Raw genomic sequence first — 26,408 nt, 5'->3', positions numbered from 1 at the left:
ATACTGCATAAATTTAACACCTTGGCACTTTCACATGAAATATATTTCCCCATCTCCTATATAATGGCCTTAAATTACTTAAAATAGACCATTGTGGGCTTCCACATATGCTTCATAAGGACATGAAGAGCAATCAGCAAATAGTGCAGAGAAGGTTATTACCACCTGAACAACTTAAGACAAATGATGGCTGGTGACCAATATACTCAGTGTCGAAAACAGATCCATATTGCTGTATGTTTGGCAGCTGTTCATCTAGGTAATCATTCTTGTGTGGCTTGAATAACAGAATTTAAAGCATTACCAAAAGCCCGTGAAAGTTAGGATGAATCAAATTTTTTGTTTGTTTATCTTTCACAGGAGCTATCATGGCAAAAAAAAAAATAAAAATAAGGCACTTCTATAAATACGTATCATTTGTTGTTGCCTAGCTGTTTGGAAATAATTGACAGATTCATCATTTGTTTAGTATTTCCCTCTGAATACGAGTTAGGTTGACTGTCAGAATTCTTTAGGCCACCAACACCCTACTTTTATAAAAAGGGTACTAAATTTTCTAGGCACCTCACAGAAGCTTTGTAAATTCTCAGAGATTACCACAAATACTTCTGAGATTGCTTCAGCATCTCAAGAGTTTTGAAAGATGCTTCTATTGAAAAAGAAAAACTGAATTGGTAGCATTCACATACGAGTAAATAACAGCACCATTTGTATCCCTGATTGCTGGATTTTTCCTATTTAACTTTGCTTGCAGATTTCATATCTACTATCTATCATTTCTATATCTTTCAACTGACAATGAACAGTTCACATTGAATTGCAGTAACAAGAATAAGTAATAAAAAGAAATACAAGATAGCTAATTATGTAGGACAATTTTAAGCAAATTTATTATTAGTGAGGGATGCTAGATTTATAACCCTAGAGAAAAAAAATTGTCTAACAAGACTTCACACAAAAATAAAGTATATAAATAAGCAAACATTATTAATTTAAAGTTTCTAAATTCACCATGACTGATTTATTTCTTCTGATACTTCAGACATCTGATCTTAGAACAGGAACACATTTTTTCTAGTATATATCTAATCAATCTTTAGCATTTCAGTAAAATTCCCCCAAATGACAACTTATGACAAATGATATTCCACAAACATTTCTAAACGAAGAGATTTTGCAGGGCACCAGTTCATTTTACTCAGGTCACCATATCAGAGCTATATAAAAACCAAGTTGTTGGCATTAACAGTTCAGATTTGTAGGTGTATCATCAATACACATAAAAGCTTGTGTTAATTAAGTTTAACAGCAATTCAGTTAAAAGTAATAGCTGAAGTTTACATTAAATAAATTGTCCTAATGGGTATATCTACTGGTTTTTGTAAAGTGAAAGTAACACCGCTTTCCACTCCTATAACCTTCTTTACTCCATTTTCTGAAGTGTAATTTTTTGCAAAAAGCAAATGTAAGTTCAATTTGGCTATTTTCTGTATGTTTTTGAAATTCCAGTTATTATTGCACTACTTTGTCTTATCTCCTCAAATAATATGACCAAAAATGCTTCCCATACAAATTAGGTCTTCCTCATTTTCAAAAAATTGTGTGCATTGTAATAGAATAAAACAAAACATCTTCAGTAAAACAGCCATAATTCTTTGTATGTAAGATGTTAATGAATCCAGATATAATTCTGAAAACATTTTTGACAAAGGAATGCTGTCTTTGGTTGAAATTTTTGCCCAGAAGTTGACCAAAGAAAAATCCTAATTAGTTCACTCTTGAATCTGCCCAAATTTTCCTTTACTTATCGTATTCCACTATTTCCCCTCAGTGAGCATCAGACAGAAAGCTAGGAAGACACGCATAGGAAGGGTGAAAGCAGAATACAGAGTGACCAGACAGAAATAAAATAACCAATATATTCTCCCCCTCTACTCTGTTCTCATGAGACTCTACCTGGATGGAGTATGGCATTCAATTCTGAGGCCCTCAACATAAGAAAGGCATGGATTTCTCAGAATAGGACCTGGACCAGGGGAGAGCCATGAAGATGATCAGAGGGCTGGAGAACCTCTCTGGTGAAGACAGGCTGACAGAGTTGGAGTGGTTCAGCCTGCAGGAGAGAAGGTCTCAGGGAGACCTCAATGCAGCCTTTCAGTACGTAAAGGGGGACTACAGGAGAGATGGGGATGAACACGCTAGCAAGAAGTATGGTAATAGGATCAGGGTAATAGCTTTAAACTAAAAAGAGTAGACTTAGATTAGATATATGGAAGAAATTCTTCACTGTGATGGTGGGAAACCACTGGAACAAGTCACAAAAAGTAGCTGTAGATATCACATACTTGGAAATGTTCCGTTCCTGGCTGGATGGGGCTTTGGCCATTCTAGTCTAGTAAAAGATGTCCCACCCCATGGCAAGGTCACTAGGCTAGGTTATCTTTAAAGGTCACTTGCATCCTAAACCATCTCATAATTCTATAAAATTAAAACTCAAGTCAGTCATTACATCATAATCTTTGTTGTTACAGTCCACATACTATTGTGTATATCACAGAATTAGGAGGGACCTCTTCTGGAGATCATCTAGTCCAGCCCACTCTATTAAAGCAGGTTCCTTACAGTAGGTTACAGAGGAAAGCATCCAGTGGGGTTCTGACCATCTCCAGAGGAGACTCAACAGTCAATCTGGGCAGCCCATTCCAGTTTTCTGTAACCCTCAAGGTAAAGAAGTTCTTTCTCATATTTGTGTGGAACCTTCTATGTTCCAGTTTTTATATTCTCTTCACTGTCAAGTCCCAGAACTATCTACATCAAGTATTAACAAATTTTAGATTGTATTTTGTTTTACAGTTTTTCAGTGACTTTTGATAAATATACATACTATGACAAACACGGAAAGAATAAGACGCTCTCCAAATTTATCTGCAAATGTTACCATTTCAGTAGCAATTAGCATCAGATTTCAAGCTAATGCTCTAATTGTTTTATTTTTTAATGAAAGCATCTAACTCAATCCTACTGATGTCATTCATGAATATGAATATTCTTAGAATTCACTGATTTATCATAGCTCTATCTTCCCTGAAAGGAAATTAACACAACTTTCTGTTTAGCAGTGGGGCTGTCTACCCCTTTTTAACTGACAGTCATATTCCATGTTAATAGTAAACTTTTATTTGCTAGTGTAGACGTTTTCTTTTCCCCTTGACCTTCCCCTGACTCTAGCACTATAGTCACAAAAGTAGTTCCAAAGATCCTAAAATTCACGATTGTCTGATAAGGAAGCTATAACAAGATTTTCTGGTTACCTATGCAAGATGAAAATTGGATTCCACCTAGTAAGAGTGCCTTACCTTCTAAAATGAGAACACATTACAGAGACAGAAATTGATCCAATAAATATTTTAATAGCTATGCACTGAGAGAACACAGGACTAAACATTATTAATGGACCATATTCTAGTAATGAGCAGTTCTAAGCCATTCTTTTCATTTTGTTTTCCCCAGCTTAGGTAATACCTGCAGTAAAAGTATCAGTTCTGCTTTTGTTTCCTCTCAGCATTCACAAAAGAAAATTAAAATGTTGATAGTGCAGAAAAAGCTTTTACATTTATTGTTACTTCAACTTCACTGGCACTACCACTGAATTTCTTACAGGTGCATTTCACAATTGCAAGAAACAATGTTTGAAAAAGTGACACCTTATTTTCCTCTAGTTTGAATCCTCATTTCTTCTTTAACATATATAAAGTTTTATCATGTCATTAAAAGATTTAAAGCACTTAAAATACATGTTTTTAACTCAATAACTGAATGAAGAAAAGCTGTGCTGGCATAAAAACTGATTATCACATTTCCTCAAGCTGTTTTAAGGAAAATAAATATCATATGACTTACCAGGGTAGCTGATAGATTGGTAAAACATAGAATTTTAAACTGGCTGTCATTTAAGTGGATATATGTTTAGGGGTTTTACTAACTACCAACTGTTTTTCTATTTGTTCCCAGCTGTATAAACAATTATATATTGTATTTTTTTAAGGTCAAACAATAGGCACTTGGGTGCTTCAGAAGTGAAACTTCTTTCTGTCTGTACATCACAGTAAATCTTAAATGCTGTAAAAGAATAATTTCATTCTTGATTGTAATTTATTATTCTCTTTCCCTTTTCTCTAACTGCCCATACAGACATATTTGAATAAATAATAAAATATTTAGAGGAAATCTCATTTTCTCTCTATTATGTGCACTTAAATTGCCAGTTGTTTCCATGAACAAGGTTTTACACACGTGTGTTCTGTCTGCAAAGCCCTTTTCTTGAGTGTGTAAACCTCCAAGTTTGTCTCTCAAAATTCAATAACTTTTTAGACTGAAATCTAATATTTTGTAAATTATGTTTCCTCTACAAAAGTGGCTTAAGAAAAACAGCAAGAAACAGGGTCTATTCTATACTTCATCTGTAATGTGTTAGATAACCAAACAACACGTAAAACTTACAGCTGTCCATGCTTCTGTTCTGCATCGAGAACACAACCATTCATTACGGATTTCATGAGAAGGAACACCATAGCAACCTAGAATGAGAGAGCTGATTTGATTAATATATTCTGTATTTTCTAATCATGATGTCATACAATTCAACTATGTGCAAACACCAGTAAATCATATACTGTAATCACGGAAAGTTTTCCAGCTTTCCATTATTGCTATTCTATAGTTTGTGTGTGTGTGTGTGAATGTAGCTTCCCCAGACTTCCAAACTTAAAAAAAAAGAAGAGCCACAGCAGGGTATTTTTTTTATTTTCTGTAAGTTCAGTAGCAAATCATCAATTCTCCCTGCAATAACAAGGTACAATCTGAATCAATGTACTGACATTCTATGCAATTACACTACATGTCCATGTAAGGACTTCTTAGATGTAAGCATTCAAGTCCTACTATATGTAGAAGATGCTACAGAAAAATCATGCATTAATCAGTTAATTGATATTAAGGATGTAAAGTGAAGGAAACTGCTGTATTAAAAGTCAATAGAGATATTCACAAATCCTCAATTTTAAAAGGATTTCTTCCTTACAACTTGTTAAGGAAATGCTAACATCACAGAGGGGTTTAAAATATGAGAAGTAAATTTAAAGGCTTAGTGTTGAACAAAAAATCACAAGTCTCTCTGGTCCCCATAGTTAAATGAAAATTGTAAAACTAACTCTTCGTTAGTTTCAGAGCAACCATTAACAAATAACAGAACACTTTACCTAGAGGAAAAGAATGCAGCCAGTGATTTCAAGGATTAATTATGGAAAATGTTTCTCAAGTGCTTACTTAGACATACCAGAAGCTTACTTAACTATTACTTATCAATAAAACAAAATTTGAAATGGCATTGGTACCAACTGAAATAGTAATGCATTTACTTGCATGTACTCGTACACAACACTTTGCACAGGAAATAAGAAGACTTGTTCCATCCTCATCAATTAAGGCATTTGATGGAGAGTTTTCAGTGTTTTCTTCGCTATAAATAAAACACATTTCTGGAATAAGAGGTTTAGACTTCTCATTTTCAATCACCAGTTTTTCTTCTAAGCTTGCTTCCTTGTAAGTAGAATTTTCTTCATCAAGATTGTCTGGCTGGAAACAAAATAAAATCACATTTAAGTAAAAAAATGAGAGTCTTTCTTTCTGCTCTTTCTAATTATGGACAAATGCCTTCTCCTCACCCTACTCCTGCGTTAATAATGTAACAATTTATAAGAAAACTAACTACTACTGATTATCACAATCATTCTATAGTTACTTGACTATTCAAATAATAAAAAAGCACTCAGTCTGAAAATTAGCATTATTGCAACAGCGTTCAATGATACAGTACAATTGACTCCCATTAAGCTCTTTAGCTGGATCCAGTGCAAAAGGTTTTTTTCCCAGGTCCCAAACAGAGGGTTTTCCTGTTCAGTAACTGCAGAATTAGTACTGTATCAACATTTTAGCTCATGTTTGACACAAATTCCACAAGCCAATATCAAATTGTGTCCTGGATAAGAAAGTTTCTATGGAAATACTGTTCTTGAGAAGGCCCAAGTACTGTGAGACGATATTTTTTCAGCACTGTAAGAAGGAGATGTGGAAGCGGTTTTGATGAAAAGCATTTGACAATGGACATATAAGGAAGTAACAAAAAGATATAAATCTGTGGATTAATCACCTTCAAAAATGCAAGCTTCTATATGTGTAAGCACACATTCACTAACACCAATCCTACATAAATCCCAGGCAGAAGGCATACACTGTCTGTAACAAAAGATAAAGCATCATCTCTAGTTTTAACAATATTGAGTTTATTTACTCCCCATACAACCAAAATGAGTAAGTTAAACTTCTTTCTAACGTATTAGCAATTTTTGGGAAATGCTGAAGCTGGTAGCTATTTCACACTCCTCTCAGAAATGAAACTCGAAGGATCTTGCTTACCTTGTAGTATGGCATAAGAAGAGTGCAAATAGCACAGTGGGGTTCCTTTTTTGCACAACATGCATTGTATTCTTTCTCAGCATTGAAATTAGGTGTTCTTGTCTGCCAAAGGTGGATAAGAGGCCTGGCCCATGTCTCTGTCTCTTGAACATCCTCTTCAATAAATGCATTTTCAGGCAGTTCTTCAAGAAAAAAATCAGAATAAGAGGCAGAGGGCACAAACTATAACAAATTAAGTTCTGTCTGAACATCAGGAAACATTTCTTTAATGTGCAGGTGATGGAGCACTGGTACATGCTGTCCAGAAAGGCTGAGGAGTCACACTCCTTTGAGGCCCAATGGTTCTGGTCATCCTGCTCTGGGTATCTCTGCTTGAGCAGGAGCTGGACCAGACAGACCCCCTCAAGGTCCCTGTCAATCTCAACTAGTCTGTGATTCTATGAAAGCAAGCAATTGGACGTATTCTTTTCCTGAAAGGGAGGGAAACAATACTGAATTTGTCATGTTCACTAATAGCGAGATCAAACAATGCTAAAGAAAGTCTGAGAGTGAATACAAATGTAGAAGTCTAAAGAAATTATGCATCAGGACAACCACACAAAAAAGCACTTTGACATCATAAGCTGACTACTTTACAGAAAGTATTTCAGTAGCTCTTCAACTAACAATTGTATTCATGTCCTTATTCATAATGTTAAAAACTGTCTCAACTCTTCCAAATTCAGCTCTTCAGCCAGAGGCCATAAACTCCACCTTAAATCCCTCAAAACAGGAACACATGTTGCCATGCAGCAAGCCTCTAGAGGAGGTGGAGAATAAAATCATATTGAACCCTGAAGAGAAAGAAATTGTCCAATAGGTGTAATCTGAAAATGCTCTTGAGAAAAATGCAGAAAAAGGACTACTGAGAAAAGTAGATGTAATTGTCCTCATTTCAGCCGGCATAGAGCTAATTTTATTTACAGAAGCTGGTATAGTGCTGTGCTTTCGTTTTAGGAGAATAATATTGATAACACTGATTTTTTAGTTATTGCAGAGCAGTGCTTACATACAGTTGAAGACTTTTCAGCTTTTGTGCTGAGGAGGCTGGGGCGCACAATAAGTTGGGAGGGGACAAAATCAGCAAAGCTCACTCAAACCCATCAAAGGGGTATATTTAGGGAAAAAAAGTTTATTTCAGAAGAAAATTCCAAAAACAAAAATATGCTGTGAAGTACATTAAGCTGAATTATCATGTTCTTTCAGCCCATTACTGCCTTCACTCACTTTATGAAAAATCAGTAGATTTACAGGTCTCCCGGCATGTTAAATTGTCACGAGTTGCTACAAATTATGAAGTTGATAGCATTTTTATCATTACTGAATAAAATATGGATTTAAAATATTGTATACAAGCAGTCCTAATGTTTCCAAATATATATATATAATAAATTTTATATATATAGCAAATTTTATTCCCTTTTATATAGTTTCTCATGAGAACTAATGTAAATTCAAATACAAAATCACCAGTAATGAAAGTAGAAGGACAAAGACAAAATGTCTGCCAAAAAAAACTGTCATCAAGTCAATATTCAGCAGCAGTTCTTTACTGCAGATAATATAGTTGTAAAACAATAGCAACAAGAAAACAGCTGAAAATAAGGAGGAGATAACATAAAACACAGGCATCGCTCTTCTAGTTTTCTGCATAGCTTTTGTTGCTGTTGTTGTTATGGGTCTTATTAACCTAAAGAAAAAGTTTAAAATTATCAATTATATTATTTCTCTTACTCGCATTTTTCCAGAATTGGCTTCATTTTTGCTTTTTTTTCCTAGATTCATTTTTGACAGTATTTCTCTTATGAAGCTAATACTACCATTATTTTAAATGTTTTCACTATGTTTGTGTACTCACAGTGAAAGGATTTCATCAATCTAGATAAAGAAAGCAAAAAGAACACAAAATTCGTTGAGAAGATTTGTAACTTATGACTTCTCTATCTCTTATCTACTTTGAATCTGATATCCTTTGATCCCATAACTGTGGGAATAATAAACTCCCACCAAACCCAAGCTTGTGCAGGATCTGCCACTCCATCTGGATGCATGTAAGTCTCGGGGCCCAATGCAGTTCATTCCAGGATACTCCAAGTGCTTGCTGATGTCATGACAGACTTTTCAGTTATTTTTCAACGGTCTTAGGAATCTGGAGAGGTCCTAGTCACCTGGAAGCTAGCAAACATTGTCTCAGTTTTCAAGGTCAAGAAAGAAGATCCTGTTAAGCACAGGTCTGGCAATCTCACTTCAGAGCCAATTAAAATTACTGAAAAATTATTGAAAAATACTTGAAAGACAGCACATTCACTGATCATAGCCAACACAAGTTGGCTATGTAGGCATAAGTGCTGCTTAATGAACTTATTTTGCTTTTATAATAAGTTTTACTATTGTCTCTGACAGTATCCTGGACATAATATCCAGCATATAGCCAGACAAAAACATAATGCGTTGACTGAACAACTGGCTGACAGGTCAAACTCAAAGGGTTTTAGTAAATGAAGTTACATCATGCTGGCAACCAATCACTAGAGGAGTTCTCAGGGTTCATTTTAAGGATTAGTTCTCTTTAAAGCTTTTATAAATTATCTGGACAAAAGACTCAAATGCATTTTAAGAAAGCTTGCAGATGATATTAAATCAAGAGAAGTTGTTGCCTCCCTCAAGGGTGGACAGGCATTGCAAAGAGATCTTGACAGACCAGAGCACTGGGCAATTGAACAAGTGGCAGATTCTGAACCTGGGAACAGAATTCTGGGACAGGGAAACCTTCAACAGATGAACAGACTGGAAGATGAGACTGGGGGATGAGAGGCTGGAGACCAGCCTTGCAGAAAGAAATCTGGGAGTTGCAATCATTGCCAAGACAAATATGAGTCAGCAGTGTGCCGTGGCAGCATAAGGCCAACTATACCATGGGTTGCACGAGACCCAGTACTGCCATCAGGCGAAGGGGGCGATTGCCCTGCTCTGCTCTGGTGCTGTCTCACATCAAGCAGTGTGTGCAGTTTTGGGCACCACAATATGTGAAGGACATAAAACTATCAGATAGCTCCCACAGGAGAGATACAAACATGGTGAAGGGTCTAGAGGGAAAGGCATGCAAGGATCGGCTGAGATCCCTGCGTTTGTTCAGCACAGAGCAGAGGAGCTGAGGGGAGGCCTCACGGCAACCTGCAGTGCCTCACAGGGAGCAGAGGAGCAGCGCTGAGCTCTGTTCGCAGGGCAGCATGGAGCTGCTCTCAGAAACCCGGTTTGAAGTTCAGATGGTCCTGTGTGGAGCTAGAAGTTGGTTTTGATGATCCTTGTGAACTCCTTCTAACTCAGGAAATTCTATGATTCTGTGGCTGAACTACTCTTTGCTGAATGAATGTCCCATAGGCACAGAAGCCTTCATCTTGAACCTCAGCCTACTATGCTTCTTTTTAATCAAAATATATCTTCTATTAATTTCAGATTAATATTTCTTCATTTCTTACACAGTTCTTTTTCTTACCATTCCCTTTGGTAAGCTGCTGTATTGGTTCACTTTTGATGAAATTTGTATTTTTACCTTAATTACATATGATCTCCGCTATTTCTTTTTTGCCCTTGTGCGATTTTCACAAATCATTTGCAGACAGTGAGAACTTTGTATTTTCAAACCTCATTCCAAATAAAGTCAAGGAAAAAGCACAAACACCATACACATACTGGACTACATCTTTCACCACCTCCAAAAATAAAAAAATAAAAAAAAAATTACACTTTCACTGAATTTTCCTCTTTGCATCACATTTAGACTGTTTCCAGTTATTTTTTGATCGGAAACCCTCTTTATTACTTCCAAATTGTAACAACTGTAATTATTCCTTCAATTCCTTTTAGAGAGAACTGTCTTCCCAATGTGCCTTACTACAGTGTCTTAGTCTAGTGAGAGCTGTTCTAAAAAATAATGCCTTCTATTTCATGACGTTGGCCTACAACATCAGAGGCAGATGGTGGTGGTATGGCAATTAAGGTTGAACATTCCCACCAATATTCTGTTACATTTTGTTGCTGTATGACAAATGGCAGCAGAGGTGCAGTCTGACAGAATGGCGTCTGATATGGCAGTGTGTATAAAGTAAAGGTGTGACAATGAATTATTCCATGCAGAAGAAATTGCACCCACTGACACACATCAGCGCTTGCTGAACATTTAGGAAGATCAACCAATGAGGCAGTGGTGGTGTACTTCAGCAGTAGCAAAGACAACAATGGGTCGCCTCCACTGGTGCAGATTTTTACAAGCATAGCATGCAGGCTCTTGTTCACTGGCAAAAGTGCATAGATACCGTGGTGAGTGTGTTGTATCAGTAGCTGAGAATCTGCTCTATCAAAAAGCTTTATTGTACTCTTTCCATCTGTAGTGGTTTCCATGGAAATACATGTGAGGTGTTTTTGGAGCTACCTACCTATCTGTATGAAATCTGACACCCAAGCGCTCTGATGTGATGCTCCTACGTGTCACTTCCTATGACTTCTCACTCTTTTCTACCATAGCAAGCCCAGTAGGTCATCCAGTTAAGGAAGAATATCCCTCCTACTTTCAGGGGAGTACCTAGCCCAACACTTCTTAAAAGAACGTGACACACAACTAGGAGTATACAAAATCAGCAGTACTTAGAATGAATGTTCCTACAAGCTATAAACTTTCTGATCCTTACTGTGTCACCACTGTATGTCTTACAATTTTCACTTCTCTCCAAAAATTTCCTAGGCAATCTCAAGTTTAATTTATCCTCTCTTTCAGGGACTTCAGAAATATTATTTAGTCTCCTCACAATCAACATTCTCACACCAAAATAATAAAATGTCAAATGAAATTTATATGATAAATAAAGTTAGAGTACGTGACTCTCATTACAAAACATGACAACAATATTGTCTTCAATAACTTGATCACCACTTAGAATATGCAGTCCTCCATGTAAATATATTCTGGATAAACTGAACTTGGAAAGTTTCACTTCGGTTGTTTCTTTCAAACACAACCCAACAGCATTGATGGAAAGAATTCTAAAGTCAGTTTCTTTGCTGGTATAGGAAGAGTTAGCTTCCTTGTTTCCATAAAGGCACACAAGTTACGTATTGTGAACAAAAAATTGACAGCCTAATTATGCAAAACAGGCAAAAAAAATAAAAAATCAGTTCTCAAACAATTCTAAAGAAAGTCTTGAACATAAAAAAATTACTTGATATAACAAATACTGCTGTCTCAAAACATTTTTCATTCATGTGAAAATTCCTAAGTACTGTTTATGTCCCCCAAAAAATCACAGAATCACAGAATGGCCAGGCTTGGAAGGGATCTCAAGGATTATGGATCTCCAACCCCCCTGTCACATGCAGGTCCACAAACCTCCCCATTTAATACTAGACCAGGCTGCCCAGGGCCCCATCCAATCTGGCTTTGAACACCTCCAGGGACAGGGCATCCACAACCTCTCTGGGCAGCCTGTTCCAGTACCTCACTACTCTCTCGATAAAGAATTTGCCCCTGACATCCAACTTAAATCTCCCCTACCTCAGCTTAAAACCATTTCCCCTTGTTCTGCAGTTATCTACCCTTTCAAAGAGTTGATTCCCCTCCTGTTTGTAGGCTCCCTTTAGGTACTGAAAGGCTGCAATGAGGTCACCCCGCAGCCTTCTTTTCTCCAGGTTGAACAAGCTCAGCTCCCTCATCCTGTCTTCATAGGGGAGATGCTCCACTCCCCTGATCATCTTCGTGGCTCTCCTCTGGACCCTCTCCAACGGCTCCCTGTCTTTTTTGTACTGGGGGCTCCACACTTGGACGCAGTATTCTAGATGGCGCCTCACAAGAGCAGCGTAGAGGGGAACAATCACCTCCCTGTCCCTGCTGGCCACCCATCTTTTGATGGAGCTCAGGACACCATTTGCCTTCCGAGCTGCAAGAGCACACTGCTGGTTCATGTTAAGTTTTTCATCTATCAAGAACCCCAGGTCCTTCTTCACAGGGCTGCTCTCAAGGACCGCTCCTTCCAGTCTGTATGGGTGCGTAGGATTCCTCCAGCCCAAGTACAAAACTCTGCACTTTGCCATGTTGAACCTCATCAGGTTCACCCGGGCCCACGCTTCTAGCCTCTCGAGGTCCCTCTGAATGGCATCCCTTCCTTCCACCGTGTCAACCGCACCACTCAGCTTGGTGTCGTCAGCAAAGTTGCTGAGGATGCACTCGATTCCGTCATTGATGTCACTGATAAAGATGTTGAAGAGCACCGGTACCAAGACAGACCCCTGAAGGACGCCGCTCGTTACTGGCCTCCACCTGAACATAGAGCCATTAATGAGCACCCTCTGTCTGCAGCCTTTCAACCAGTTTCTTATCCATCGAGTGGTCCACCCATCAAATCCACACCCTCCAATTTGGAGATCAATGTGATAAATGAGATAAAATGTGGAAAACGATTGTTTTTATAGAAATTATTTTGGTATTTTCTGAGTAGTATACAATTCCTCTTATTCTCTTTCATTACTTACCACATATTTGAAAAGCAATCTCTGACTTAGACTAAAATAAATTTACTTTCCAAACTCACATTGATACGAGTGGATTCAAGCTGGTTCATGTAAATTCAGAATTTTTTACCAGATACGTGCATTATAAGTACAAACGAGACCAGCATCACATTATGCTCCTACGCAATGGTATAAGGGACACAAAGTAACTATAACCTCCAATTATCCTACTCAGAATCCATCTGAAGTGATGATGCTCAAAGAATGAGAAGTAATTTGTGGTGCCCACAACAACTGAAAAATTTCAGAAGTTTGACTGTCATAAGAAGGCATGCTTCAACTATATATTAGTGCCTTATATACATACATATCAGATTCCTTATACTCAAGACCCGCCAATACTGAAGTTTCTCCTCCAAAAACTTGCATCTACTCCCCAAGACCAGCGCGTAACATTTCATGAAGTACTATAACAAGATTTTTCACTCAAAATCTTCCATATTTACACTTTTCTGCAAAAGTCCACACGTTTTGTCAGCATGCTGCTAGAATTCGTTTCAGTATCAGTCATTCATATAACAATGCCAACCAACAACATGCCATGATTCCATTATTTGGTCAAACATACTTTGTGATACTTTGTCCTTCTTCTTTGAGCAGCTACTAATGGCCCAAAGAGATAATTAGAACTACTCAGATCACCCAGTGCAGTCAGATGAAACACAGTGTATGTCTACAGAGAGTATTTTCTTCATAAAAAACATTTGCAGCACAGCTAAGGAATCTGTTTTGATTTTCATATCTGTCGCCACCTGGATGAAATCATAGAATCACAATCATAGAATCTTAGAATGGTCTGGGTTGAAAAGGACCACAATGATCATCTAATTTCAACCGCCCTGCTATGTGCTATGTGCAGGGTCACCAACCAGCAGACCAGGCTGCCCAGAGCCACATCCAGCCTACCCTTGAATGCCTCCAGGGATGGGGCTTCCACAACCTCCTTAGGCAACCTGTTCCAGTGCATCACCACCCTCTGTGTGAAAAACTTCCTCCTAATATCTAACCTAAACCTCCCCTGCCTCAGTTTAAAACCACCCCCTTGTCTTATCACTGTCCATCCTCATAAACAGTCATTCCCCCTCGTGTTTATACACTCCTTTCAAATACAGGAAGGCCACAATGAAGTCTGCCCAGAGCCTTCTCCAGGCTAAACAAGCCCAGTTCCCTCAACATTTCCTCACAGGAAAGGTGCTCCAGCCCTCTGATCATCTTAGTGGCCCTCCCCTGAACCCATTCCAAGAACTCCAAGTCCTTCTTGTGCTGGGAACCCCTGGCCTGGATGCAGAACTCCAGATGGGTCCTCACAAGAGCTGAGCAGAGGGGCCTCTCCCTGCTGGCTATCCCTTCTTTAATGCAGCCCAGAACACAATTGGCTCATGTCCAGCTTCTTGTCCACCAGGACACCCAAGTCCTTCTCCACAGGGCTGCTCTCAAGGACATCTTCCCCCAGTCTGTCTAAGTACCTGCACCCTGCACTTGGCCTTGTTGAACCTCATTAGGTTTTCAGGGGCCCACTTCTCCAGCTTGTCCTGGATGGCTTTCCTTCCCTCCAATGTGTCGACCGCACCGCTCAGCTTGGTGTCATCCACGAACTTGCTGAGGGTGCACTCGGTGCCATCATCTTTGTCATTGACGAAGATGTTGAAGAGCAAGGGTCCCAAGACCAACCCCTGAGGGACACCACTTGTGACCAGCCTCCAGTCACTGACCTCATAGCTCACCATACCTCATAGTTCATTGACATTAAGTCCTGAGTAGGATTGTATACATACGCATATTAGAATTAGTATATATCTTGCTGTCAGAGAAAGTAAAATGCAGGGGCTGCATCTGCTTGCCATGGCAAGAAAATTCGATATACATTTGCAGATCAATTGACAACACTTTTCAAGAGAGTTTATACTTTCATGCATAGCACATAGGCACACTTGAAAAATACTCAAAAAAAACATCTTAAAAGTCTTTAGTTGATCTATCTATTCCTGTTGCTTGATCTCCATCTCAAACATAACGCTCTAGAAATAGTAATTATTCCCATAGCAACAAGTATTTTATCAAAAAATCAAACTATCATATCAGCTACAAAAACAGATGTCTCTTCAGCAGAATATGTTCTCACGCTACCCTATATTCAAGTGTAAATGTTATGCTTCACCTGAAATGTAAGTGCAACTTACACTTCATTTTCCAAGGCAGTCAGCACCACTGCAGCCATATTCTGCAGCAGAGCAGGAGATTGCCATGTAAGAGGCCATTTAAGTTAACAGGTAGGTAGATTGGAAATGGCTAGAAACAGCCATGACCAGGCTTAGTACTTGTGGGTTAAAATCAGGGACTAGACAAATAAAGAAAACCTTGTGGTTGGAGATTACTACAGGGTTCCTGATCAGGGGAGCCTGCTGACAAGGACGTGTAGCTGAAGTGATAACAGCCCTAGTATTCATAGGTTCTCATCCAGATGAGGAATTTCAACCACCCAGACATCTTAGGAATAAATTCTTTACTTAGAGGGTGGTGAAGTACTGGAGCAGGTTGCTCTGAGAAACTGTGGATGTTGCATCCCTGAAGGCGCTCAAGGCCAGGTTGAATGAGGTTTCTGGTAGCCTCATCTAATTGGCAGCCCTTCCCATGGCAGTGAGATTAGTCCCTTCCAACCTAAACCATTCTTTGATTCTATGAACTTACATGAGTTCAGTTCCTTAACAATGCAACAGAACTGTAATCATCCGATTCACCAGCCTGCACTTAAGTTGTTTCTTTCTCTGAGACTATTCATCTCATAAGAACCTCTTAAATAAGACACCAAGCTCAGAGGCTGACTACATGAGTATGTATATGTTCAAGAAGGAAAACCATGCAAAGAAATGCAAAATGCACTTTCTCAGGATGTATTAAAAATTCCTAACTATGCAGTAGAGAATTTCCTTACTTGAACTGCAAAACTGAAATTCCTCTGAAAGGCACCTCTTGACACCTTTATTATCTGAAATTTTACATGCTGGAGGAACTATACAGGATAGAAACTAAATAACCTACACTAAAATAAACCGTTTTTACATTTAAAAAGGCTGTCTTAGGAACACTTAGCAGCACATCAACATTCAGTTAAATTTTTTAAAGATTCTGAAAAGACGTTGTATAACAAAGAAAAACTAAGACTGGTAGAGGAATCATTGCAAATATCTGTATGTATGTGACCCCAGAAAGCCATCGCTATTGCAGATCAGTCCCACTCAGGAGACAAAAGAGAGACAGCTGAGAGCTTACACGCTAGTTTTAATGAAAGGACCGATGAAGGTGATACTGCGATGGGTGTTGCTACCTAAGAAGGTAGAGTAAGTGCCGTAGGCCCTCTAAAGATAGACAGCATGTCCACTGTCTGTTCCTCATGGGGTACTTCAAACACCTTGATCTTCTGGAGGGACAACACAGCAGAATGTAAGCAATCCAGAAAGTTTCTGGAGTGCATGAACAACATCCTTCTCCAGGTTCCAGTTGAGCAAATGATGGCCAGTGTTCTGCTGGACCTCATGTTAGAATCATAGGTAAGAACAAGACAGGTAGTCACCTACAATGAGGGACTTGCTGCGAATACAAAGGTCTAAGACAGCTCTGGTTGCAGTGACCAGAAGATGGTTCAAGATCCTGAGGGCAGGGAGAAGGGTGAAAAACAAAGTCACAAGCTTGGACACTGTGGCAACTTTCATGATCTTCTTGGAAGTCCTACAAGATGACACCCTGTGTGAAAAGTTAGAATGATTTGCTGTCTCAAAACTTGCTTAGTAGCATCATTACCAGCTTGACAAGCTTTTGAAGTTAATGGTTACCATGATCACAGTAGTAAGAGATATATATGCTCTGAACAACCAAGAGAAACCATTTTTGGTTGTTGCTCCTTTGGGGCGTTCAAGCTGACTTGTTGGGGTTGTCTCAGAGGAGGGGACCACCATGTAGTCAATGCACATACTTAGCAGCCCACTATGTGACAATGTCATGATCAGCTCCCAATTACCCAAGCGGAGGAGCATGTACTACAGACATTCTGTTGCCCCTGACAAATAAAACATTAACAACTAAGTTAAGGAGCACTTTGGCAAAGTGGACAAACAGTTAGTAATTCATATATAAGCCCTTACAATTCTACCTATGAGGAGTGAGGGATCTGAAACTAGATGTCACTAGAAGGTCATTCTTGATAATCCAATAGAGCATGGTGATTCTGAGAAGTGCTTCAAGACTGAAGAAAGGTAGATGTCAGTCTTATCTTCAAGAATGGCAAGAAGGAGAGTACAAGAAATTACAAGCTGGTCATCATGGGACCACCAAGGGGAAGTCAAGCTCAGCTGACTAGATTAACCTTTACAATGAAATGAGTGGTGTAGTAGATGATGAGAAAACAAAAGATACTGTCTACATGGTCTGCAGTAAAGTCACTGACATCATGATCCTTGTAGTGTACATTAACATAAACTCTAATCTCAAACCAGCCACCACTTTTAAGACTATAAATAAAACTTCAATATGTATAATGCATGTATAATGCATACAACAATATTCTGTATATCTAAGAGGACATTAAGCAGCCAAGTCTCCTTTCTGCTTAACAAACACTTGCAGACTCTCCTGAAATATTCCTTACAGTGGAGGCATATATACATACATATTTTGTATGTATATCAAGGCAGAGTTCCTCTGCTTTACATGATAATAGTCTGTGCACTCTGTGACAGTGATCCATCCAAAAATAAAATAAAATAAGATAAAAGAACAACTAAAATGGAAAAAGTCTCAGGAAAAAAAATCTAGGGAGTGACTGACCACATCTGTTACAACGGGAGCTGAATTTATCACATGAAGAGAATCACAGATTCACGGAATTGCAGGGGTTGGAAGGGATCTCTAGAGATCAACGAGTTCAGCCCCGGTGCAAAGCAGGCCCCCTGTAGCAGGTTACGCAGGTAGGCATCCAGGTGGGTCTTGAATATCTCCAAAGAAAGAGAAGTTGGTCTTTGTTTTAAATAAACAGCTGTATCAGTTAGGTGGATCATCTGGTTCTATGTCTTTTCCAAAGCAGATCAGAAGAGTGTGAAAGTTTTGTTAAGCCAAGTCAGATCAGAACTCAGGAACTATGTATGTGGGCTCAGTCCAACATACAGCATGAAAACGGAACAAGGAAATTTCAGTTGGAAAGAAATGGAAAATGAATTTTGAAGACAGCAACAGGTTTGAGATGACTTCAACCCATACATCACTTCCTGGCAGCTGGTGATAATTCAGCATCTTGATAGTGAGTGTACAGAGACCAGAAATTGAAACCACAGCTCTGTTGTGATCCAACTGTATATTTTAAATGCTAAATTATGGTTGTACTGTGATTTCAGTAAACTGCTGTTTACTGCTCTGCTAATTTAAAATCCTAGGTAACATAAACTATTTTCAGAACCTGGTCAGAGAGTAACAGACTCATATACAGACACAAAAATTGAATTCTGCTGTACTGGCTTGAGTGAGCATATGCTTGGAATCACAGAATTGTTCACGTTCGAAAATACCTTCAAGATCATCAAGTCCAATCACAACCTAATCATACTACCCTAACTCTAATAATTCTCCGCTAAACCATGTCCCTGAGCACCACATCCAAATGGTTTTTGAACACATCCAGGGATGGTGACTCAACCACCTCCCTGAGGAGCCTATTCCAGTGTTTAACAACCATTTTGGTAAAAAAGTTCTTCCTGATATTCAACCTAAACCTCCCCTGTCACCTGTCACAAGTGAGAAGAGACCAATCCCACTCTCATTGCAATCACCTTTCAGTTATTTGAAGAAAACAATAAGGTCTCCCCTTAGCCTCCTTTTCCCGAGACTAAACAGCTCCAGTTCCTTCAGACTCCTCCTCCATAGGGCATATTCTCCAAGTCCTTCACAAGCCTTGTGGCCTTCTTTGGACCTGCTCCAGGACCTCTGTCCTTTCTGTACTGAGATGCCCAAAACTGAACACAGTATTCAAAGTGGGGCCTCACCAATGCTGAGTATAGGAGCAGGATTACTTCCCTGTCCTGCTCATCACACCATTCCTGATACAAGCCAGCTATTGGCCTTCTTGGCCACCTGGGCACACTGCTGGCTCATATTCAGTCGACTATCCATCAGTACACCAAGGTCCCTTTCCATCAGGCAGCTTTCCAGTCACTCCTCCCCAAGCCTGTAGGGTTGCCTGGAGTTGCTGTGACCAAAATGCAGGACCTGACACTTGGCCCTATTGAAACTCATACAGTTTACCTTGGCCAATCGATCCAGTCTATTCAGATACCTCTGTAGTGCCTTTCTCCCCTCAGGCAGATCAACACTCCCTCCCAGTTTGGTGGGAGAGAATGTTAAATCCCTTTCCTGAATACACTCTGACAGTCACTTTGATTCCAAAACCTCACCAATATATCATTAGATATAACACTGATCTTGGTATGCTTTGATAGTAAGCCTGTGGAGTGGTCTTCACACTGTAAGAGTGACATGTCTGCCCATCATCTCCCTTCCATGGGATGTTTAAGTCTGTTGATGGGTGCAATAGTATTTTTAAACATAAAATAATGTCTGTTTCTTTAAACTTCTACTATACTTCTGTGTGCTTCACACATTCATATGGAGTTCTGCAGTGGATTAATACCAGCCCCAAGAAGTGGTAACGGGATAATGTAAGGCAGGATATTCCCATATATTTGAGAACCTTGTCACTGCCATCTCTAGCAGTGGTCAGAGATTCTGATTTTTCATAACTACCAAGACATTTTTTATTTCACCGTAACTGTAATGATTTGTTGTACTAATGAGTTTAAGGTAACGAGGTAATAGGGAAAGTAGCCTTTTTTCCCAAAGAGAATCAGAAACACTTACGAGCCAGTGAGTGACTTTAAATAAATACATAACAGCTGTTATAAAATGTACCATATCAAACAATAATTCAGCCATAGTAGTACTGACACTAGAAAATAATCAGCAGTGCCCAACTTCATACTAGTTCCCACTACCACATTTGTACCAGAAAAGAGAATTTACAAAGGATCAGTTAATCACTATAATACAATTTAGGATGTACTGGTTCTCATTTATGTAAACATTTATATATACCTGTATCCCTCTACATAATTAAGAATAGGGAAACATTTAACAAAATATCTAGACAAAATGAAATCTTAGTCCAGAATGGGTTTTGATACAAAGACAACTCCTTCTAAAACAAAGTACACATAAATAGTTGCTTTCTAAATGAGTACGTGAATGAAATAAATGTTCTCACAAATGTTATTGGTTTAATAGCTCATGCCAAACTTATTCCAACACTCAAGACCACTGCTTTGAACGATTTTTGCTTACTAAGTTAAACTCAAATTCTCAGATGGAAAACATTTGGGCCATTTGCAGAATGGATTGTTGGCAGTATTTGCTGATTTAACCCAGCAGATGTGAAAAGCCATAGACGCTAATACAGTACAATTTGCTTTTGCCAGTCTCAACAATGATTTTGCTGCTTGGGGTTATGTTCCACTGATGATTCCTGGCTTTGTAAAGCAACATTCTCTGCTATGAAGAGCATAGCAGCATCTGTTATTTTTCAGGTAGTTGAACATAATCTCAGCCCTGGGAGGCATTATATATAGTTTGAAGTGTCCTGGAGGAACTAATAAAAAAAAAAAAAAAAAAAAAAAGTCGGTCAGGGAAATAAACTTGGAACTTCAAACTTCACTGCTCCTGCAGTATATCAGCAAACTCAATTTCAGAAATCTTTTTTTCTTTTAGTAATGAAAGTCTAGCTTTCATAGTGAAGTATGAAAATACAAATATTTAAATTTCTTGTGACTGTACTCTAAAATAGATACACATTTCTGGTTAGAGAAATTATTAATGAAGGCCTCAGTTCTCATAAAAATTGTATGTGAGGACAACTATACTGAATCAGAAGCTAAGTCTAATGGCTTCCTGATTATACAAAGACTGACATTCAAAAGACAATAACAGGATGCTTTTTTAAAAAAGTAAAATATCAAAAAAGTGCAATATATCAGTTGTGGCAGATATCAAAATGTTTTTAAAAGGTCACAAAAAGTGAGAGTTCAAAAAGAAATTTAAAGGCTAATCTAAACGATATACTTAGATACTGTGATACTCCAATTTTTCTGAGGCATATTATTAGAGTCCCATAATGAAATCTGCAAATGTTTTGTGATTAAACTGTGTATAACAATTGCTACACTTTGCTAAGTATACTTGTACTGTGAATGTGTAGTACTGTCCTGGTTTTGGAGGGGATAGAGTTAATGTTCTTTATAGTGGCTGGTACAGTGCTGTGTTTTGGATTTAGGATGAGAATAAAGTTGATAACGTGCTGATGTTTCAGTAGTTGCAGAGCAGTGCTAACACAGAGCTGAGGAATTTTCAGCCTTCGTACTGCCCTCACAGTAAGGAGCTAGGGATGCACAAGAAGCTGGGAGGGGACACAGACAGAACAGGAGGCCCAAACTGGCCAAGAGCGGCATTCCATGCTGTATGGCATCATGCCGAGTAATAAAAGTGGGAGATTTGGTCGGGGAAGGGATGTGGTTGCTGGGGGCCTGGCTGGGCATCTGTCTGCAGGCAGTGTGCAATTGCACTGTGTGTCATTTGATTTTTTTTTGCTAGTATTATTTTTTTCCTTTTTTTTTCTTATTATTTCAAACAACTTCTCACACATTTACCTTTTTCAATTCTCTTCATCACCTCACTGTGTAGGAGTGAGCAAACGGCTGTGTGGTGCTTTTCTTCCTGCTGGGTTAAACCGCTGCATATATGATTGCTACACTCTGCTAAAAGCAATTTGTACTTGCACTGTGATTTAAGCGCACTGCTGTATCACTCTGCTAAATCAAAATCCCAATTAACTTCAACTATTCAAATAAGAAAATTTTGCATTATGTTTGAAACACTCCATGTATGGAATATTTTAAACAACCTGGTCAGCACATATTAGACGTTAGCTAGCACAGTTGGGAAGATATTTCCAAGGGAGTGTAATGACAACGTTGACAAAAAAAGGCTTTCTGACTTGATATTAGTTGCAAAAAAGAACCTAAGAGAGAAAGTGTATATTGTAATTAAGAACAGGCAACGATAAGAATGGCTGCAGACAGAACGACTACCATTAAAAGAGCAACAGATTACTACAAATACTAGCAAAGGCTAGAAAAGTATAAGCATTAACTTTGAAATGGAGGGATAGAAAAACTATAACCAATAGTTTAATAGACAGAAAAGCAACTCACTGGTTTTATTGATATTTAGAATGAATTTGAAAAATATGAAGGTTCCAGAAATTTGAAGAAAAGGAATAAGAGCTGGGCTTGGCTGGCTGTTGGTGAGTTATTTGTGAGTAGTACAGAAGTCAGAAGAGAAAAGAGCACGTAACATGCTAGAACAAGGAAAAAAAAACAGGAAAGATAACAGCTCTTTGGCAATGAACACAGAAAATCAAAATAATTTCTTAGACTCAAAGTTGCAGCCTTAAATAATAGTACATGACGCTCATATGCAAAGGGATCATTTACTACTATTTACTGAAACAGACTCAAAGTGATTGCCACTATTTATACTATGAACAGTGAATGATCAAGAGAGATCTGGCTTAATATTGACCCTCCTAAGAGCGACAGTTCCGACAATGAGCAAGAAGAAAGTATTATGAAAGTATTTGCTCCCATGGCAAAAGACAATCAAAGATAATCAACAGGCCTGAATCAGTTGCAACCCATATATTCCTCCCTAGAGACTGGAGACATTCAACATCGTATTGTTCAGTCAACGTATTATTAAATAGTAAAAAAATTCACACTTGTATTGTGACTGAACTGTATACTGCAAGTGCTACACTCTCCTAAACATAATTTGCACTTATACTGTGACTTAAGTGCATGTTATATCACTCTAGTAAATAAAAATCCTATATAGCTTCAACTGAGTTCAAGTAAATTTTCTATTCTGTGCTACATTCTCCATACTTTAAACTTCTAAGAGGATCTAATCAGACTATGCTGAAACACAACCTTTTCTCTACCAAATGGTTATGTTGCTAAAACCTGATTTATATTACTGTGTTCTTGAAACTAAAACAACTTAGAAAAAATTCTGAAGATTCATGCTGTAAATAATGAGTTTATATCTACATAATCTGTGAAACACTCTTACAGGATTAAACATCTTCATTTAAAAAAAAATAAAAAAATAAATAAAAAAAAAAAAAACCTGCAATTTTATTTGGATTCCTTGTTGAAAAAACTATCTTCTTTAATTCAAATAGTGGACCGTAGAAGTAACTGTTAAGTGTAAGGGGTAAAAATCAATCTTACCTCCCTTGTTCCCAAAATAGTTTAACTTCTTGCTGAACATGGAATACAGAATTCAGCTGCAATATTCAGCTAAGGCTCATATTCTCAAAGATGTCTACTAATTCTGGCTACCAAAGTTGAAACACAAGCAACACATTTTCACTGATATTAAAATACCAAGTGACTCCACAAGTAAACAGACACATCTGAAAAGCAAGCTAAGAAGATAACTCACTGATCAAGAAACCACATATAACTAACTAGTTGGCAGGAAGAACTGTCAACACAAAATATAAATAGTATAGTTGTGTTCAAATTCCCATTTTCATATCAAATGTACATTATTGCAATTCCAGTAATTTCATTTGTCTTTACACTGTGTAAATTTAAAGACAAGCCAATCTATTTGCAATTTAGTTCAAAGACACATGTCATCAAAATCGAAACAGAAGCAAAGGAAAACCTTCTGGAATTTACTGCATAGCCTATCAGCAAAAGAAAAATGTAGCTGGCAGTGCAAAATCAGCAAATGAATAAACTACAATCTGATGACTGGCTGATATCTTGTTATTTTAAAAAGCTTAATTCACAGCACCATAAAAGACCTACTAACAACTGCTTTATCCATCCCATTCCCTTATGTAATTTTTTTCATAATTTTTTACTGAACAAAGTTTTTCATTTGTATTCCAGTTCAGTTTGCCTGTGGACACTACTTACAGCCAGAAGTTGTGATCATTGGATAAAATTAAAGTGGAATTTTAGAAACTATACTTCAGACACCACTGCTGACCTCCTTCCAGTACTTGAATAGAGCTTATGGACAGGTAGTAAACTGACTTTTTGTATGGTGTGAAAAACAAGGGGAATGGCTTTAAACAAAAAAGAAGACCATAGGAGGACATCACAGAGGATGGTGAGGCATTAGCAAAGTCTGCCCTAAGAAGCTGTGTGGATGCCCCATCCCTGGAGGCATTCAAAGCAGGGTTGGATGGAAACCTAGGCAGCCTGACCTAGTGAGTGGAAACCCCATTGCATGGGATTTGAAACAGGATGGGCTTGTGGTCCCTTCCAAATAAGGATTCTATGGCTAGGCAATCCAAATACAAGCTTGTTGATGCAGTAATGATATGCCATACTTCACTACTGTTTCAAGAGCTTACCAAAGATCGTACAGTACCCATTTTAAAGAAGGGTAAAAAGGATGACCCAGAAAATTACAGACCTGTCAGTCTCAACTCTGTGCAGATCCTCCTGGAAGCTATCCTATGGCACACGGAAAAGAGGGAGAACCAGCACAGGTTCTCCTGTGCAAGCCCTGCTTGACCAACCTAATGGCCTTTTATGATGGCATCACTGCATCATATCTCACATCAGTGGAGAAAGGAAGAGCCACTGATGTCAGCTATCTGGACTTCTGTAAGGCCTTTGACATAATACACCACAACATCCTTTTCTCCAAATTGGAAGGATACAGTTTTTTTGGGGGTCAGTTCAATTGATGAAGAAATGGCTCCAGGATCAAGTACAAAGAGTACAAGTACAAAATGGCTCTATATCCAAATGGAGATCAGTGATGAGCGGTGTCTCATAGGGGTCATTTCTGGAACTGATACTGGAAACTTTCTGAGGGTGCACTCAGCCCCACTGTCCATGTCAGTGGGGCTGAGTGCACCCTCAGAAAGTTTGCAGATGATACCAAGCTGTGGGCTGTGGACCAAATGGACATAAGGACCAAAATAGTATTTTATTTAATTCTTCCTTTTTAAGTAATACCTTTTGAGCCACTGTACACATAGACCGTGATCCCTGAAAACGAACACTGGAGTGTTTACTAATATCCTATCGGAGTTAACTAACAAGTGTTATGTCATCAGTCCAAAAGTATTGATATGGTAGGTACTTCTTTCCCATTTTCCTTCTGCCTTCTATGAATTTCCCAGGCTGTTAGACAATCTAATACTTTTATTATCTTCTCTAACGCTGTGAAAGTTGTCCAACCTACTTGTCAACATGTGCATCTACAAAAGCAGAAAAATACAGAAAACACTCTCCCAATCTTCATCTCCTGCGTAATAATGGTAGGGTCCCCGCACAGATTACTAGAACGGATATTCCATCAACACTGTACAGAGTACAAATGCTAGAAAACAATTGCATTCAATCTCTCTCAAGGACCAATTTCTGAGGAATTTTAAAATCTTGTAATATATTTTTAGAAATAGCATTAATTTTTACAGTTAAAAAAATATACCCTTCTTAGACAAGAAAAGGCAGTTAGTAAAGCAGTACTGACACTAAAATCAAGTCAGTTTCAATACTGATGGTTTACAATACACCTCCAGATTTTTTCAAAGGCAATCATAGCCCTACAAGGCTTGATTTTTTTAATTTGGAAAAAAAAATAGTCCACCATAATGCCTTGGGACTAAGATAATTTATCACCCTCTGTAACAACACCACAGGTATCTAATCCTCCTTAAAAGTAAGTAATATATTTTCTGTGTTTCTCTTTCCCTTACAGAAACAGAAGTTTGACTCCAGAAGATATGCTTACAGAAGTGTTATCCATCTCCTCAGCAAACTTCATAACCAGTTTGCCTGCTGACTGTATAGCTACCCTTGAGGAAGCTGTTAAAAGGCTGCGTTAATACAGCAGGCGTAACATTTTCATTCTGTACACTTGATAAAAAGAAATTATACATTTCTCTATATCTAACACTATTCTATCTACACTTTTAACAGGTGAAGTACATATTTAAGCTCAGAAAGCTGTTCAATTAGAATTGTAAGGTCTATCTAGAGGACAGTGAGTCTTGATGAGCCCAAATACCGCTGTTCAGCAAATGATGGATAAAGGATAGAGGAATTGGTTTGTATTTCCTTCTTCAATCAAAATAATGGTCCTGGCATTCGTGTGTGTCCAATCTGCAGCAGATTGGCTCTGCTTGTCAAAGATGCCAAGGGACAAGA

The 26,408-nt window shown here is 38.3% G+C and overlaps 1 protein-coding gene across 3 annotated transcripts in view; it reads right to left on the bottom strand.

Moving 5' to 3' along the window:
- The window catches only part of KDM4C (lysine demethylase 4C), a 291,774-nt gene that overhangs the window by 93,570 nt on the left and 171,796 nt on the right, over positions 1 to 26,408 (bottom strand). For all 3 annotated transcript variants that reach the window (XM_085213046.1, XM_085213045.1, XM_085213044.1), the window contains 3 exons: positions 6,475 to 6,656; positions 5,418 to 5,634; positions 4,501 to 4,577 (listed from right to left, as the gene is read on the bottom strand). In XM_085213046.1, coding sequence (XP_085069172.1) covers positions 4,501 to 4,577; positions 5,418 to 5,634; positions 6,475 to 6,656 — 476 coding nt within the window. The remainder of the gene's footprint in view (positions 1 to 4,500; positions 4,578 to 5,417; positions 5,635 to 6,474; positions 6,657 to 26,408) is intronic.

Source organism: Meleagris gallopavo, chromosome Z (genome assembly GCF_905368555.1).
Source record: "Meleagris gallopavo chromosome Z, MGAL_WU_HG_1.1, whole genome shotgun sequence".
In the NCBI taxonomy this organism is placed as follows: Eukaryota; Metazoa; Chordata; class Aves; order Galliformes; family Phasianidae; genus Meleagris; species Meleagris gallopavo.
The sequence above is the reverse complement of the archived record's forward strand: the minus strand, read 5'-3'. Positions and strand labels throughout refer to the sequence as shown.